Below are 16,084 nucleotides of genomic sequence, written 5' to 3'. Positions count from 1 at the left end.
TGTTCTGATCCACCGCTTATATTTACTGTTTCTTTTGTGCAAACAAACACGGATCACGTCTGGACTCTGAAACCCTTGAGCACCGAAAGTTTGAGAACATCCCAAGACTGCAAAGCCTCAACCTGAATGCTTCTGAGGGAGTTCCGGTTACCCAAGCGCCTCCCAGGCTGTGCGTGGTAGACCCTCGCTGACCAGGGGACCCCCGCGCCGCGCCGTCACTCCGAGGTTTCCTGACGCTTGCTCTGGGCTCCGGTCCCCTGCTGCTAACTCCACCCCCTGCCCCCCCGGAGGGGGCGTGGCCAGGGCTGGCCAATCAGAGCCCTGCAGGCCCCAGGCTCTCCCAGGCTGGCCGCTCCCCCCGCAGGGAGCCAGATTACTGTAGACGTCGTTGAAAACAGAAAACCCAGACCCCTTGCTGAAGAGTTACTGTGGACCGTCCTGTGACACGAACCAATTCGTTCCCCGCTGGGGGAGCTTGTCTGAGCCTTGTCCGAGTCGGGATCGGGTCTCTGTGCACCTCTGAACCCGCACAGCTGATGGCTGAATTATCAGTTTTGCATATCGGTTGGTGTATGTGGCCAGGATTAAAATCCAATAATATAAGCTTATAATTAAATGAATTATATTCAAACCCAAGGTGATGAAATACTCAGAACTTGTCACTCCCTGCTTATTTTTGCGACACTTCCCTATTATCCATGCCCTCGGGGTTATCGACGTCTGTTGTCGCCCTACAGCGGAAATGCCGGATGACGGTGCGCGCCTGGGTGTCTCTTCTGAGTCACCCTGGTAGCTTGAAACGTGCCACGGAGTGGGTATTTCCACCATGGAATCTGGGCAAACACCGCCAATAGGGTTCTCCCACCCAAAGCGGTTGTTAAAGGTTTACCAGCAGAGAGGAGGCAGGATATCACACGCAGGGGTGGAGGGTGGAGGGTGGGGGCTGGTGTGTTCTTCAGGGAAGGAGAGAGTACACCGGGGCACCTGGGTGGCTCCGTCGTTAAGCTCAGGTCATGATCTCGCAGTTTGTGGGTTCAAGCCCCACCTGAGGCCCTGCAAGTGCAGAGCCTGCTTGGGATTCTCTCTCTCTTTCCCTCTCTCTGCCCCTTCCCCACTCGTGCTCTCTCGCTCTCTCAAAATAAATAAATAGACTTTAAAAAAAAAAAAAGTAAGGAGAGGGTATAAGCATCTTCAAGGCAAGAACCACACTTTATCTCATTTGGTTTTCCCAGCATCCAGTAGAGGCATTCAGCTTATGCGTGCTGAGGAGGAAATGGGGGTCCAAGAAGCCAAGGGCTCTGCCTGAGGTCACCTGGGGTGGGGTAAGGACGTGAGCGTGAGCGTGGCCGCTCCAGATCCTGAGTCCCAGTTTAGAATCAGTTCTTTTTATGCAGTGACCTCCCCCACCTCACTGACTGAAAGGCCCTACGGGAGGCTGGCCCCAAATGCTCTGCCACCGGCAGTGAAGGAGGGTCGGCTCCTCCCGTTGGCCGTTATGTTCAAGGCCTCTCTGTCTCCAGCCCTCATTTCTCAGCACCTTGCAACTTTACGAGGCAATTTTAGCAAGTGCACGGGCACAACACTTAACAACACGGAGACCCAAGTGGAGGCCGGCATGCCTCTTCAAAACATATGCAGCAAAAACCCAAAGGATAGGGGGAGCTGGGTGGCTCAGTCAGTTAAGCGTTTCGGCTCAGGTCATGATCTTGTGGTTTTGTGAGTTCGAGCCCCGCATGGGGCTCTGCATTGACAGCACAGAGCCTGCTTGGGATTTTCTCTCTCTCTCTCTGTCCCTCCCCTACTCATGCTGTCTCTGTCTCTCTCAAAATAAATAAATAAGCTTAAAATGAAAATTAAAAAAAAAAACAAACCCAAAGGACAAATAGACAAATCCAGAATTATAGTCGAAGGCCTCAACACTCTCCTGTCTAAGGTGTTGAAAGAACAAAAAGACAGAAAATCAGTAAGGATATAAGAGACCTGGACGATACTATCAACTTGACCTGACATTTCGGAACATTCCCCCCAACGGCAGGATACACATTTTTCTCAAGGGCACACAGAACATTCTCCAAGGTAGACCTTACTCTGGACAATAAAACAAACCCTGACAAATTTCAGAGAAATGTTATCAGACAAAGTCCATTCTCCGATCATAATGTAATAAATCTGGAAATCACCAACAGAAAGGTATCTGGGAAATTCCCAAATATTTGAAAGTTAAACATACTTCTAAATAACCCAGGGATCCAAGTGGGAATCTCAAGGGAAAGTAGAAATTATTTTGAGCTGACTAAAAATAAAAATACAACATCTCAAGATTTATAAAATGCAAATAAAGTGGTGCCGATAGGGAATTTTATAACATCAAGCGTTAGAAAATGAAAATGGTCTCAAGTGAGTTACCCAAGCTTCTACCTGAGGAAACCAGGAAAAAGAATGGCAAATGTAAACTGAAGGAATGCAATTATAAAGATAAGAGCAGAAGTCAACAAAATTAAAATCCAGAAAATGACAAAGAAAATTAATGAAAGAAAAAACTGGTTATTTGAAAAGATCAACAAAATTGATAAACGCCTAGCTGGAGGGACCACGCCATATGATTTCACTTGTATGTGGAATTTAAGAAACAAACAAATGAAAGAGACAAAAAAAAAAAAAAAAAAGAGACAAACAAAAAAGACTCTTAAATACAAAGAACAAACCGATGGTTGCCAGAGGGGAGATGGGTGGGGGGATGGGCTGGGAAAAAAAAAAGAAAAGAAAGAATAGATAACCTGAATAATCTCATAGTTATCAAAGAAATGGAATTCACAGTTACAGCTTTCTTTTTTTTTTTAATTTTTTAATGTTAACTTTTGAGAGAGAGACAGACAGAGCACAAGGAGGGGAGAGACAGAGATAGAGGGAGACACAGAATCCAAAGCAGGCTCCAGGCTCCGAGCTGACAGCACAGAGCCCGAAGCAGGGCTTGAACCCATGAAGTGTGAGATCATGACCTGAGCCGAAGTCAGACGCTAACCAACTGAGCCACTCAGGCACCCCTAAGACTTTCTAATAAAGAAAACACCAGACTAGGTGCCTTCACTGGTAAATACCACCATTCAAGGAAGAAATAATCCTAATTCTACACAAACTTTTCTAGAAAACAGGAAAGGAGGGAACATTTCCTAAGTCATTTTATAAGGCTAGCATTATCCTAATACAAAAGATATCACAAGAAAAGAAAACCATAGGCCAATATTGCTTATGAACCTAAATGAAAAAACAAAGTTCAACAAAACATTCTCAAATCAACTCTGGCAAAATATAAAAAAGGATAATATATCACAACCAAGGAAGGTTTATCCTGAAGGCAAGGCTGGTTCAACATGAGAAATTCAGCCAATGTAGTCCATCATATCAGCAGATACAGAAAAAACATATAAACATCTTAATTGATACAGAAAAAACATTCGACAAAATTCAACATTCATTCATGATGAACTCTCAGCAAACTGGTAACAGAAAGAAATGGCCTCAATCCAATAAAGGGCATTTACGAAAAACTTATAGGTACCATCATACTTAATGGCAAGAACACTCAATATCCTTCCCCTAAATTGGGAACAAAGCAAAGGTGTCTATTCTTACCACTTCCATTCAGTGTCATACTGGAGATCGTAGATGGTGTAATATGGCAAGAAAATAAAAATAGAGACAGACTGGAGAGGGAAAAATAAAATTGTCTCTATTTGCAGATGGCATGACTGTCTATATACAAAACATAAAGGAATCTACAGACTACCAGAACGTATCATAAGTGAGTTTAGCAAGGTTGCAGGATACAAGGTCAATATACAAAACTCAACTATGCTAACAATGAACAATAAGAAGTCAAAGTTTTAGAAACACTACAATTTACAATAGCACCGAAAAACAAAACAAACCAAAAAAACCATGAAAAACTCTGGTATGTATCCAACATCTGTGCAAATTCTATATGTTGAAAACTACAAACAATGATGAGAGATATCAAAGAAGACCCGACTACATGGAGAGATAAACGGTGTTCGTGGACTGAAAGACTATATTGTTAAAATGCTAAATTCTTTCCAGAAGGATCTATAAATCTACTTCCCGGCAACATTTTCCTGTACAGATTAACAGGTGTATTTGAAAGTCTATTGGGAAAGGCAAAAGATCTCAAATAACCAAAACAATGGCAGAAAAGAACAGTGTCGGAGGACTCACGTTTTCTGTTTCGATATTACCGCGACATTATAGGAATCAAGGCAGCCTGGTCCTGACAAAAAGCTGGACCGGTGGAACGGAATGGAGTCCAGAAATAGAGCCCCACATGTGTGGCCAATTTGCTTTCAGCACAGCTGCAAGGGGGATTCAATACACAAAGCATAGTTTTTTCAATAAATGGCCCCGGAACACCTAGTCATCCACAGCGAAAAAACGAAGCTCAATCCGCACCTTGCATCGTAAACAAAATCTGACTTAAAATGGACAGCAGACTTAAACGCAAAGCAGAAAATCACAAAACCTCTAGAGGCAAACCTAGGAAAACATCCCGTGACCTTGAGTTACGCCAAATACAGGACACTAACAGAAGGATTCATCAAAAACAAAATAAGTTAGATTTCATCAGAATTAAAAAAAAAAATCTGCTCTTTGGGGAAAACTGTTAAGAGAATGAAAAGGCAAGACACCAACTGTGAGAAAAGATCTGCCAAACATGTGTCTGATAGAGAACTTGTGTCCAGAATCTATAAATAACTCTCCAACATTCCTGTTGTAGAACATTATGAAAAGATCTGACCAGACATTTTGCTAAAGAAGCTAGGAAGATGACAGTGGGTCTATGGGAGGATTTTCCAAATCACAAGTTATTAGTGAGATGCAAATCAAGCCCGCCATGAGGTGTCACTACGTACCAAGTAAGATGGCTATACACAAAACGGAACAAACCCTCGCATAACCTGGTGAGGATGTGGGGCCACTGGAATACTCATTCCTGGAGTGCTCATTTCCGGCTGGTGGGGGGACCGGGTGGTACACCCACTTTGGGAAACAGTTTGGCAGTTGCTGGCACTTTTTTTTTTTTTTTTTTTTTTTTTAGTATTTATTAATTTTTGAGAGAGATAAAAGGGCAGAGAGAGGGGGGACACAAAATCTGAAGCAGGCTCTGTGCTGACAGCAGCGAGCCCGACGCGGGGCTCGAACTCACAAACCGAGAGATCATGACCTGACCGGAAGTCGGATGCTCAACCGACCGAGCCACCCAGGCGGCCCCATGGCAATTGCTTATAAAGTTAGACGTACATCTACCTTATGACTCAGAATTCTCACCGCCAGAGAAATGAAAGCATATGTTTGTGCACAAATGTTTGTAATGGCTTCGTTCATAATCTTCCCCAACTGGACACGACTCACGTGTCCTTGAGCTGGTGAATGGAAACGCAAATCGCAGAGGGTCGTACAGTGGTACACGACTCACATAAAAGGACGAAGTGACCCACACAACAGCAGGGTTGAATCTCAGAGTCAGACTGTTGAATACAAGAAGCTGGGCCCAAATACACAGCGTTTAGTTCCATCTCTGTGACACGTTGGGAATGACAACTCCAGGGACCTAAAGAAAGCCGTGGTTTTGCTCGGGGCAGGGCATGGGGGAGTGGCTGGCTACAAAGCCAGGTGGAATTTGGGGAGAGATGGGCAATGCTCTGAATCTTGGCTGTGGTGACGGTTACATGACCATTCATTTCTCATAGAATCGTACACAAAGGGGGATTATATCATATGTGCGCTGCACCTCAAACAAAATAAAAAACATGCAAGAAAACGAAAAAGAAAAGCGTTCTTGGAAAATAGCACGAAGAAGAATTGTGGTATCCATTTCGCTTAGATAAAACACGTGATTAGTAAATTAGGTTCCATTTGGCCACATTTGGAGTCCCCACCTTCCCATGACTAGTTTCTGACTCTTCGTGGATTTTTTGTTTTTTTAAACAGACAGTTGCAAAAATAATGAACAAGTATCAGGAGACATCCATCCATCCATGCTGAGATCCTCCTACCCGTTGAAACGAAAGGTAGGAATAGTTTTTAAGAAGAGACAACTGTTTGGGGCGCCCAGGTGGCTCAGTCGGTTGAGCATCTGACTTCAGGTCGGGTCACGATCTTGCGATTCGTGGGTTTGAGCCCTGCGTCAGGCTCTGTGCTGACGGCTCGGAGCCTGGAGCCTGCTTCCGATTCTGTGTCTCCCTCTCTCTCTGCCCCTCCCTGTTCATGCTCTCTCTCTCTCTCTCTCTCTCAAAAATAAACATTAAAGGGGCGCCTGGGTGGCTCAGTCGGTTGAGCGGTCAGGTCATGATCTCGTGGTCCATGAGTTCGAGCCCCGCGTCGGGCTCTGTGCTGACAGCTCGGAGCCTGGAGCCTGCTTCGGATTCTGTGTCTCCCTGTGTCTCCCTCTCTCTGCCCCTTCCCTGCTCATGCTCTGTCTCTCTCTATCTTAAAAATAAATAAAACGTTAAAAAAAATTTAAGAAGAGACAGCTGATCTTATTCTGAAACGGGTCTGTGTTACTCAAAGCGGCACATCGCTCCGACATGGGACAAAAACCTGGCCGGGTCAGACGAACGTGCTTTCCAGCGGTCAATTAGACTCGTTCGTGCTTTGCATGACGTGGGTCCCGTCAGCCTAGAAGAGCAAAGCCTGTGCCGGCGACAGATCCCGAATCTTGCGGCCATCCCCCTCCCCCGCTCACGGGTTATGCTTTGTCACTGCCAAACTGTTGTCACATTTGCTGCCAGGTCACCTGAGCGCGTGATCTCAGGGCCAAACCACGGAGGAGGCCCAGCAAATTCCACAGCACGGGCCACGTGTCACTTCCCGAGCTCTGCCTTCTTGCATTCCTTCTGGAACGAAAACCAGTTGGTAGGCCACCAGAGAGAGGCCGAGCCCCCTCTTTTGGGGCAGAACCACCTAGAATGAGACGCTCGGGGCCTGGCTACCGAAAGCATCTTCAGTTTTTCCAACATCTGTGGAAACAGGGAAGAAACCCGGCCTGGAGGACAGGTCCCCCGCCCCCCCTCCAGGGCCCCAAACTGGCTATAGAAAATGCTGATTCTTGGGTGCTGTTCCCCAAGATTCCAACTCCGTGGGCCTGCAGGGCTCCGGTCCAGGAGTCTGTATTTTTCACAAGCTCCCTAGGTGATCCCAATGCCCAGAGATTTCTGAGCCACTGCTGTTGAGGGCCTCGAAGGAGCCGGAACTGCCCCCCTGCCCAGGTGATGGGATCAGATGGAGGTCAGGTGTATTGTGGGGCAAGACAAACGCAGAGCCACACTTCAGGAGGACCCCCGCTGGCCAAGGCAGGTGGAGTGAGCAGGTGGGCGGCACGGCGACAAGTACATATCCAAGTGCCGACCTGGGCGCCCGGCACAGGCTGCCGCGGGAGCAGGAAGCACCCCCAGAGGACGGGGAGCCCCTGTAGGCACACATACGTGGAGGTGCCGCCCGCTGGCTCCTGTCGCCGACTGGGTCTCCCTCTCTGTGCTGCCCAGCAGCGTGCCCAGCACCTCCTTCCTCTCCCTGCAGACCTCTGCCCCCCACCCCCGCCTCCTCCAGCCGACGCACCAGATGGCAACCTGGCAACTTGTGCGTAATCTGGCCCTTCTCGGTTCCTTAAAAACTTACTTGCGTTCAGAGTTGGCGCTTCTGAGGGACTGGACGCTCGGTATTCTGATACAACTCGGATTCGTTCATCCACAGGGTGTTGGATATCGACATTTCTTGGGATCACGTTCTCAAATCCAGGCTCGCAAAGTCAACAAAGAGCGAGGTCAGCCGTCGCGGCCACTTCGGGGGGAAGTCACGCGGGGCTGACCCTGCGGTCGCCAGCGTTCATCTTGGGTCTCCCTGCTCAGGGGGACACGTCTACCAGTGAAGTCTAATTTTCTCCACCTCCTCCAAAAGCGTCCGGCTTTCAAATAGTAGCTTTTTTTGTTTTCTTAAGTTTACTTAATTATTTTGAGGAAATGCAAGAACCAGCAGGGGAGGGGGACAGAGGATCCAAAACACCAGGCTTGAACTCACAAACTGTGAGATGATGATCTCAGCCGAAGTCAGATACTTAATAGACTGAGCCACCCAGATGCCCCCCACGTGCTAGCTTTTTAAAGGAGCTGGTATCCGAACTGTAAGCTGGTCTCATGAGGCTCCGTGGCTGGGACAGAACACGCATGTGCGTTCCCAGATTTCATTTAAAATCAATCTTTGAACTCCTGGGGGCAGCTGTATTTAAAACCTCCTCTCCCAGCAGCAAACCTGGGCGTGCCGGTGTAATGAAACTTTTTCCCCTGCTTATGACAAATTATTTAACGGACAAAATGGCTGTTTTTATCTAATAGAAGAATCCTAGAATCTCTTTAAAAATTATTTTTTCAGTGGGGCCCCTGGGTGGCTCCGTCTGTTAAGCGTCCGACTTCGGCTCGGGTCACGATCTCATGGTTCATGGGTTCGAGCCCCGTGTGGGCCTCTGCGCTGACAGCTCGGAGCCTGGAGCCTGTTTTGGATTCTGTGTCTCCCTCTGTCTCTCTGCCCCTTCCCCGCTCATGTTCTGTCAAAAATAAACATTAAAAAAATTTTTTAAAAAAATCTCTGTTTTGTCTGATACACTCAATTAAAAATCAACTGTCATCAAAAGATAGGGAAACATGGAAACAGCCGAGGATTTCAGCCGAGGGTCCTAAGGCTTTCACTGGACGTGTTTAATAGCCCGGCCCCTCAAGAATGGATTTGTCCTGAAGAATACATTCGCAGGGGCTGCTCAGTGAGGTTCTCAGTGGTTATCGAAATGTGTCAGTGTTTCTAGCGGAAAGAACATCTGGAAAAGAATTTCTCGCCATTTTCAAAAGGTAGGAACTTTATAACACAAACTGCTTCTATTTCATCAGGACTGACCCCTCCCTCCCCAACTCTTTCAGTGACCGACCTTGAACAATAGAGGCATCTGTCAGGCCTTCGGTTTGTTGAAAAAGCATCCTTCATACCGTAGAGCTGTTGTCAATGTTGCAACCTAAACACCCTTCCCCCCAAACGGAGACGTTAAATTGTGCAAGTGGTGTACATTCCAGGGTGGTTTCCTGCTGGATCTCAAAACCATTTTATTTTATTTTTATTTTTTAAAGTTTACTTATTAAGAGAGAGAGAGCGCGTGCGTGTGCCCACAAGTGGGGGAGGGGCAGAAAGAGAGAGAGGGAGACAGAGGATACGAAGCAGGCTCCAGGCTCCGAGCTGTCAGCACAGAGCCCGATGTGGGGCTCGAACCCACGGACTGTGAGATCGTGACCTGAGCCGAAGTCGGAGGCTTAACCCACTGAGCCACCCAGGTGCCCCCAAAACCATTTTAAAAGCATTCGAAAATGCAGAGCCGAGGAAAGTGTCCCCACACGAAGGTTTTGCAAAGGCCCCTCTCTTAGCAACGTCAAGTGCAGGAATCCTCCTGCTTCTCTTGAAGGCAGAGCACTTTTTCTTCATTCTTCGGTGCAGTACAAAACCCAGCAAACTAATCTCCAGGACTTTGTTGTACCTGGAGAGTCTAATCAGTCTCCGGCAGCTCAAGGAGCCTGTCCCGATGCTGGAAAAGAAAGCCATGCCTGCCCTCTTGTGGGGACTATTGTCCTTGCTCCTGTCACAGAGACCCAATCATGCACTTGAGGAGCTCATGAGTTTCTCCTTTTATCCGGGTGTCTTGGTGGGAGTCTGGGCACATAACTGAACCAAAGCCGAGCATCTGAATTTAATTCCACGTAATATCTCATCCACGTGTGATGCATGCAACATACTGCAAATTACCTACAAAAGATGGCTGAAGAGTTGTTGGTGGGGCTTAGATACATACTGGTCTTGTACTTTCAAACATGTTTCTTGTGTTCCTTTTTTTTTTTTTAACTTTTTTACAAAAATGTTTTTAATGCTTTTTTTTTTCATTTTTTTATTTTTGAGAGAGAGACAGAGTGTGAGTGGGGGAGGGGCAGAGAGAGAGGGACACACAGAATCCGAAGCAGACTCCAGGCTCCGAGCTGTCAGCAAGAACCCGACGTGGGGCTTGAACTCACGGACTGTGAGATCCTGACCTGAGCCGAGGTTGGTCGTCCAACCGACTGAGCCACCCAGGTGACCCTCTTGTGCTCTTTTTATTTTTTTATTTATTTATTTTTATTTATTTATTTTTTTAACATTTATTTATTTTTGAGACAGAGAGAGACAGAGCATGAACGGGGGAGGGTCAGAGAGAGGGAGACCCAGAATCTGAAACAGGCTCCAGGCTCTGAGCCGTCAGCACAGAGCCCGACGCGGGGCTCGAACTCACGGACCGCGAGATTGTGACCTGAGCCGAAGTCGGTCGCTTAACTGACTGAGTCACCCAGGCGCCCCTCTTGTGCTCTTTTTAAAGCAAAAACATTTAATTGTAGTAAAATACATAAGAAGACATTTACTCTCTTAACCGTTTTTTAGAAGCATTTATTTATTTATTTTGAGAGAGAGGGCACGCGTGGGAGGGGCGGGGTGGGGGGCAGGGAGAGAGAGAGAATCCCAAGCAGGCTCCACACCGGCAGCGCAGAGCCCGACACGGGGCTCGAACCCACGAACCGGGAGATCAAGACCTGAGCCGAAATCAAGAGTCGGATGCTTAATCGACTGAGCCGCCCAGGCACCCTAAGTGTACAGAGCGGGCCAAGAAGGCGGGACAGCATGGAAGTTTTTTTGCGTCTCTCATCCTTGAAATGCAGCCAGATCAACACCAAACCCTCCTGCACACCATTTTTAAGCGTACAGCTCAGTAGTGTTGAGAACGTTCACGCTGTGGTGCAACCAACCTCCAGAGCTCTGATTATCGTCTTGCAAAAGTGAAACCCTATCCCACTAAACACTAACTCCCCATTCCCTACCCCCAACCCCTGGTCGCCACCGTTCCGCTTTCTGTCTCTATGAACTGGGCGACTCTCAGTCCCCCACACAAGGGTATTTGCTCGTGCCTGGCTGACCTCACCGAGCATAGTAGCCTCGAGGTTCGTCCGTGTTGTAGCCTGTGTTAGAATTTCCTTCCTTTTTAAGGCAGAATGATATTCCACCGTATGGCTAGAGCACATTTTATTGATCCATTCATCCACTGATGGACATTTAGCTTGTTTCCACCTTTGGGCTATTGTGAGTGACGGCGCTGCGAACGTGGGCATACAAATATCTCTTTGAGACCCAGCTTTCAATTCTTTGCGGGTATATAACCAAGGTACTGGCTCATAGGGTGATTCTATTTTTTTTAGTGTTTATTTATTTTTATCCTGAGAGAGGTGTGATGCATGCGATATCCTGCAAATTACCTACAAAGGACGGCCGAAGAGTCGTTGGTGGGGTTTAGCTACGTACCGGTCTTGTGCTTTCAAACACGTTTCTTGTGTTCTTCTTAAAGAACAAAAAAGCTTAATTGTAGTAAAATACAGACAATAAGAATTCACTCTCGTAACCATTTTTTCACCACTTATTTTGAGAGAGAGAGCGTGCATGGGAAGGGCAGAGAGAGAGGCGGGGAGAGAGAGAATCCCGAGCAGCCTCCACGCTCTTAGCGCAGAGCCTGAGACGGGGCTTGATCCCGTGGACCCGTGAGACCGTGACCTGAGCCAAAACCAAGGGCCGGACGCTCAACCGACCGAGCCCCCCGGGCGCCCCCGCGAATTCTATTTTCCACGCTATTTTCCATAGTGGCTGCACCAGTTCACGTTCCCACCAAACAGCGCCCAAGGTTCCGGCTTCTCCACATCCGCGTTTTTAAGAACCACCATTCACGTAAAACAAAGAGAGCCATTTTGAGTCATTTCATTTTATTGAGTTATGCAAAACATCTTGAAACAACAGAGAGGAAGGAAGTGTTACAAGAGGTCAAATAGTCACAATGACGGCCTGCAAGAGACCACAGGGTTCAAGTCTTACTATGCGAACTCAACTATTGTGCTGCCATGAAAAGAATGCCCTTCCCGCCGGAAAGTGCTTCTACGTTCCCGGGATACCGGGCTCTGGGCTTCGGAGAGCAGCCCAGCATCTCAAGAATTTGGATTCAGGTCACCGATGGGAGGCGTTGCTTCCACAACGTACCCATGTATCAAATCATCATGATGTACATTTTTAATATCTCCCAATTTTATCTGTCCATTCTATCTCAATCAAGCCAAGAAACTGGAATTTGGGACCCGTATCAATGATGTTAAACTAAGGGGGGAAGTTCAGAGCAAAAGCAGCTGCTGAGCTAAGAAGAAAAGTATGAAAAATATATCACTATGAAGGTGGGTATTAGTTACTTTTAGGTACTAACGAGGCATTTCGCTTAATGCTTGGCGTTGGGAAAAGCCTCGTCAGCTGGCGAAAGAGAAACGCTCCCCCGCCCGTCATGGGGCCTCACAGAGTATAAATTCTTTACAGGTACACATTTCATCACGTTTTCTTCTCTCTCTGCTAATTACTTAAAAAGTATAAACGAAGTAGTTTCAGCGAAACAAAAGAGAGACGAACTGACATGCTGGGCAGTGACAGTGAATGTCCAAAGGGAAAATTTCACACCCGCCAAAAAACATAATTTAGGAAGAATACAAGCTCTAAAACTGTACCTTGCTCGGTCACCAAACTAAAATAATTAGGCATCACTCTCTAATCCAGAGGTTGCCATTTTCCACTCGGTTATTTTTAAAACATTAAGATCTCTCTTGTGGAATTGAGAACGAATTGAAGGTATTATGGTGCCTTTGAATTTTATGGAAAATCCATTTGTATTTTAAAAAACGATATCAAACGAGTTGTTTAGGTTTAAAAACTCATGTTAGGACTATAACGGTGAGGGGAGCCTGGGTGGCTCAGTCAGTTAAGCGTCCGACTTCAGCCCAGGTCATGATCTTACGGTTCGTGGGTTCGAGCTCTGTAGCTTTGGATTCTGTGTCTCCCTCTCTCTCTCTCTCTCTCTCTCAAAAATTAATTAAAACTTAAAAAAAAGAAATGTAATGGTGAAAGTACCCAGCTTTGGCTGTTTGCTGAAGCACGAAATAGTCTAAGTGCTGCAAATACAGTAACTATTATGGCCCCAAATCACGGCCCCTTCATTGCAGGCCACCCCGGCAGGATCAAGCGAATGAATTCATCGGTTTGAGGTTTTATCCTCCAATTCAAGATTTGGGCCTTTTATAAAACACTTGCAGTGTTTTTTGTGTTTAAATATCCAGTCCAAAAAAACAGGCAAATAATTCTGGGCACTAACCTCACACTTGGGAAAAACCGAGACCGTCCATCGTCATGAGCTTGTTTCAAAGAACGTGCCGCAAAATTCGAACTTGTCGGAGAACGGACTGCTCCGAACGCGAACTGGGAAGCTCTGTCACTTGTCCATCATTTGGAGGATCATTTCACAGCTCATGTCTTCGTCCAGGCCCTTGTTTCCGACCGCGACGCCTCCGTAACAGACTGGAACCGTCTCTCCCGGGTACTGCTTCACGCTCACAGCAGAGACCTCCTTAGTGGCGTCTTTTGGGGCTGGGGGGGGGGCGGGGGGGAGGCAGAGTTTTGGCAAATTTAAAATAAAGTCCAAAAAATCAGTGCATTTACATTTTGGAAACAGTCTTTTGATTTGTAACATAGCAGCAAACATTTTAGAAAATGATTCTTTCCGTTTATAAGACAGAACAAGTAATCTGATGGGACCTATGGGCGTGAAGTCAGGGGTTTCTGAACCTCAGCCCTCTATGCTTTTAGGGCTGGACCAATTCTCCACTGGGGGCCTGTCCTGTGCGTTGTGGTGTTTGGGGGCACACCTGGCCTCTACCCTCTGGAGGCCAGAAGAACGCTCCTCCTCACTTGGGACAACCGGACACGTTTCCGGGCACTGCCATACGTCTGCTGGGAAGCAGAAGAGGCCCCGCTGACAGCCACTGCTGTAGGTTGAGGGCAGATCCTACAGACCCAGATGGTGGCTGAGCCCCTCACCTGTCTCGCCTCAGTGCCCGTGGAACGACACCACCGAAAGGAAGACAGCCAGCAGCTCTCAGGGCACTCGTCCTTACTGCCAGGGAACTCGGGCAGAGTCGGCTGGGTGCACCCTGTGAGCCGCGCCCAGATCCACAACCAGCCCGCCCACCCTCCCGCGGCTTATAGCCAGCCCAACCCTGGGCGCTTAAAAATAGAAATCGCTGTAAATCCGAGGATTTTCATCCCTCTCCCTATTTCCCAAATTACTTCCCAAGAACACCCACGGAGCGGCAAAGAGCCCACGCCTACCGAAGCTTTACCTCCTGTCGGTTCAAGGTCATTTGAAGATGTGTTTGCTTGTGGTTTTTTGGGGGGTGGGGTGGGGAGTGTGGGGAGAGCAAGAAGACGGAGTTCTTACAAACACAAAGGAACTGCCACTTGCAAAGACCTACCCTGAACAGCCAGGTGGCCGACAGCTGACCCACCGGCCCAGCGGAGTAGACGCCAGACCATTATCTGGATAATACAGGTGTGAAACCTTTGATGTGCAAACAAAGTCGTAGTTTTTGCTAACATTAAGCTGGGTTACTCGTTTCAATTCACGCTTTGCTGGGGGTCCAACAGCTGACCATCCACAATATGAGGGGCGCCTGGGGGGCTCCGTCTGTTAAGCCTCCGACTTTGGCTCAGGTCCTGATCTCACGGCTTGTGAGTTCGAGGCCCGCGTCGGGCTCTGTGCTGACGGCTCGGAGCCTGGAACCTGCTTCGGATTCTGGGTCTCCCTCTCTCTCTGCCCCTCCCCCTGCTCGTGCTCTCTTTCTCTCTTTCTCTCTCTCAAAAATAAACATTAAAAAAAGCACGAAAAATGTTTTCATACGCGCCACGCGTCAAAGTAAACCCGGGAGGGCCTTCCTGTTTCCGTCCTTCTGGAAGGTGAGCGTGCCAGGCAGGCAGCATTCCCAGGTGCCCCTGGTGCCCAGGTGACCTGCTCCAAGTGGTGCTCCTGTTCAAACACCAGCCTGAGCCCCAGTGGGAGGGGGCAGAGATGTGGACCCGCTTTTCACCCCTGTGACTTCACTCTTTGTTTATTTCCCGGCCAGTGTCCGGGAGGCTCGGGGTCAGCGCTGGCAGGGGCAGTCACCCAACCACGGGGGTCTGTGGCCAGCACGGAGGCTGTGACGCTCTAACTCTGCCCCACTGCAAACGGGTCACGGACCACGGGCGACATTTTCAAAAACCTTTAGTCCGTCCCCAATCATTTGATCTTCTAGGGAAGGCTTATTCGGATGAAATTTGGTCAAAGGTTTTTTAAGGACTTGGTTTACTAGATAATGAAAAGAAAATACTGCATTTAGGTATGAAGCGGGAGCCAGTGGGTGCCTAATTAACCGGGAAGTCATACATGTGTATGGACGCTTTAGGGTCCGTCCCAGCGGGAGCAAGGATCCCAGCAGCCTGGCCTCTGCATCTCTATACGGTGGTTGGAAGATCTGAGCTGGGTTTCACCTACTTGTCTTGTCCAGTAAAGGGCTGTGCTCATTTTTCGATCGTAAGTGGGAATGAATGAACCCTGCTCACGCCAGGCCCGCCTTGGAGGGGAGCTCAGTGTGGGTGGGAGTGGGCACTAAAGAAGCAGATAAATGTGACACTGAGCACCAGGTGGGGGTGTGCAAGGCAGAGACCCGGGCCCGGGGTGTATGTGAGGCGGGGCGACCTGGTCAAGGGTCAGAGCCGAGATCTTGGGGGCCCGTGGACGAGTTACCAGGAATGCCGGGCAAAAGAGGGTGAGTCTGGCCTGGCTGGGGTGGGGGGACCTGTATGGCTGGCAGCCTGGGAGGGCGGGGAGCGGCTGCCCACACCCAAGGCCCCATCTTCAGAGCGCTGGTGCACAGAGAAGGGGTTCAGGTGGTGGGCAGCGAGGACGGGGGACAGGTGCTGAGACGGGGTCCCGGACCTGGGGAGACAGGTGGACCCGGTCCACGGCAGCGGGGGAGGCGGCTGCCTGCGTGCCCTGGCTTCCAACACTAGCGTGGATCAGGGCTGCAGGAGAGAACGAGGCTGAGGGTGGGGGCGGGGGCAGCGG

General features: G+C 48.4%; 1 protein-coding gene across 1 annotated transcript in view; it reads right to left on the bottom strand.

Annotated features, from left to right (window-relative positions):
- Positions 1 to 11,788: 11,788 nt before the first annotated feature.
- Positions 11,789 to 16,084, bottom strand: part of CTCFL (CCCTC-binding factor like) — a 30,643-nt gene continuing 26,347 nt past the window's right edge. The window contains exon 10 of the mRNA XM_049650577.1: positions 11,789 to 13,569. Within this exon, the coding sequence (XP_049506534.1) occupies positions 13,415 to 13,569 (155 nt within the window). The 3' untranslated portion in view covers positions 11,789 to 13,414. The remainder of the gene's footprint in view (positions 13,570 to 16,084) is intronic.

The sequence above is a fragment of the Panthera uncia genome (genome assembly GCF_023721935.1).
Source record: "Panthera uncia isolate 11264 chromosome A3 unlocalized genomic scaffold, Puncia_PCG_1.0 HiC_scaffold_11, whole genome shotgun sequence".
NCBI classification, from domain to species: Eukaryota; Metazoa; Chordata; class Mammalia; order Carnivora; family Felidae; genus Panthera; species Panthera uncia.
The sequence above is the reverse complement of the archived record's forward strand: the minus strand, read 5'-3'. Positions and strand labels throughout refer to the sequence as shown.